Source organism: Austrofundulus limnaeus, unplaced genomic scaffold (assembly GCF_001266775.1).
Source record: "Austrofundulus limnaeus strain Quisiro unplaced genomic scaffold, Austrofundulus_limnaeus-1.0 Scaffold50, whole genome shotgun sequence".
NCBI classification, from domain to species: domain Eukaryota; kingdom Metazoa; phylum Chordata; class Actinopteri; order Cyprinodontiformes; family Rivulidae; genus Austrofundulus; species Austrofundulus limnaeus.
The window spans coordinates 2,127,521-2,129,694 of NW_013952452.1; the positions used below are offsets into that span (position 1 = coordinate 2,127,521).

Consider the following 2,174-nt stretch of genomic DNA (forward strand, 5'->3'; position numbering starts at 1 on the left):
ATTATTCTTACACAATCAGTTCTTGTTTAGTAAATCAGTCTCAAAACAAGATCAAAAAATACTTTTTGGCTGGATATAAGATTTTAAAACTTGGTCAGGTGGACAGTTTTTGCAGTGCATTGTGTTAGTCCAGGTTTTCAATTTAAATTGAGTGCGCATGTGATAAAATCATTGTTTGTTGGATGATAGCAGTATTAGTGCTTTTAATTTTTTGTTGTTGTTTATAAAAGATAATTTAACACCATATTTTTTTTTTACAAAAGAATGACCAAATAGTCAACTCACAATGCTGCAACAACACTCCAGTTTAGTTAAATGTTACAAGGTTTTTGCTGCCATGAGCTATTTCTTGCAGCGAGAACAGCTGAGGAAGTGATCCCCTGCTACACCCAGCAGCTGAGGGAGCGCGTGCGGCCTGACATGATCACGCTTGGCAGCCTTTCACTGCAGCAGGTCAGGGCTACAAAGAGGAATATCTGTGTCATCATCCCATATTCACCAGCACATCAGCCATGTCCATTACGTTGTGTATCAGCTCTGTGGCTAATGGACACGGAGTGTGTGCGTGTGTACGTTTGTCTGTTTTTGTCTGTTCACATGTACGTTTGGGTGACATACTTTTGTTCTTTCTTTTATTTCACATTTCTATAAGCTCTAAAAAATTGCAGTGATTTACATGGAAGATGGTATAAATCTCAGCCGTGAAATTCCTCTTTATTTAACATGGATTCAAGGTATTTCAGAGGTTAGATTACTCATTCATCCTCGGTTTAAAAATCGGTGCACGGATTTCAACTCTCTTCTGTGCCACATTCAATATTCTCACACAATTAATTTATCTGCAGAGACTGTTTTATTCTGCCTTTTAACTTTGTTGTGTATTATTATGCATATTTGTCTCAGACAGAAGCTGAATTTCCTTGGTTCTTTACCACTTTTATGGTCTTTTCAGAGAAAAATAGAGCATGACGACATATTATTTTCCAGCAGAGGAATAAGAATTTTGCAAACTAGCTTTAAGATGCTTTGCTGAAAGAAATAGAAGTGTTTATGTGTTTGTATTCTCCCAGTCGGAAGAGAAATGGGAGTGGATTGGAACCGTTGAGTTTCCATTGTCTTGGGAAATCTAGATAGCAAGGAATCAGACATTAATGCATATGTAACAGAAAAACAAGTGCTATTCACCGTATTTTTAGCTGTAATCTGATTTGAAAAGACACGAATTGCATGAATAGAAAGCACATGCAATATGAAAAAGTAAGACAGTGTTTCAATGTTACTTGGGAGTCACTGCAACAGTTGACTCATCTTCTAACTGGATAATCAGTAGAATCTACTTGGTTGTGCTGGGATCAGTGTATTCTAATAGAATCTATCCATGTTGTTTCCACACCCACCTTCCGAATGCAAGTACATTATCCACCGGAGATTTCCCATCTATTTTAAAAATTACAGCTATTTTTCTTCTTTCTCTGTTCTGCCACACAAAGGCAGGAGCACACTGTCACTTAGCAGCATCAATGCGTCTGAATGGAGAAGGCGAATGTGCTGACTGAATGTAAAACTGGCAGAAATACCCATCAAATGCTACATGTCTTTAGGGTCTGGCTCGGTATCGATTGCCTGCAGATTGCATTACAGTTACTCCTCATGCCTAATTCTGCTATTATGGCGCACTGTACTGTCTCGTAAAGTGGCGCCCGTAGAAAAGTGTGTTTTGTGTTTTCACGTATTTTTAGCAACTTGCTCAGAAGGGAACCCAGAAAAGGAGAGAGTGGGCGAGCTGGAAGGAAAGAGCAATGGCCTTCTTCAGTGGCAAYGTTGAGGTAAGGACCAATGTATTTTCAAAAGACTGAAGTGTAACATTTTGATTTATCATGTTGCTTCATTTAAAGTTAGAGTTCTGTGGAGAAGTTTGAACAGTTGCTGGTTTTGTAGATTGTGTAGTTTCTTTAAGGCCCTGTCACACTATAATGTTTAAGACAACTTATCAATATCTTTTATGTACAAATTACTAATAAAAGTTATATATTTGACCAATTTGTTAGCATTACAGTACACAAAAGGGGCTTCCTGTTGATTTTTAAAATTTCATCTTTATTGTAGATTTCTCTAATTTTTTCATAAATTGACATAAGTCGTCTAAAACGTTATAGTGTGGCAGGGCCATAAAG

At 37.4% G+C, this 2,174-nt stretch overlaps 1 protein-coding gene across 1 annotated transcript in view; it reads left to right on the plus strand.

Annotated features, from left to right (window-relative positions):
- ofcc1 (orofacial cleft 1 candidate 1) overlaps window positions 1-2,174 on the plus strand; it is a 101,593-nt gene that overhangs the window by 17,550 nt on the left and 81,869 nt on the right. The window contains exons 7-8 of the mRNA XM_014008436.1: window positions 356-453; window positions 1,740-1,826. Of these exons, the coding sequence (XP_013863890.1) occupies window positions 356-453; window positions 1,740-1,826 (185 nt within the window). The remainder of the gene's footprint in view (window positions 1-355; window positions 454-1,739; window positions 1,827-2,174) is intronic.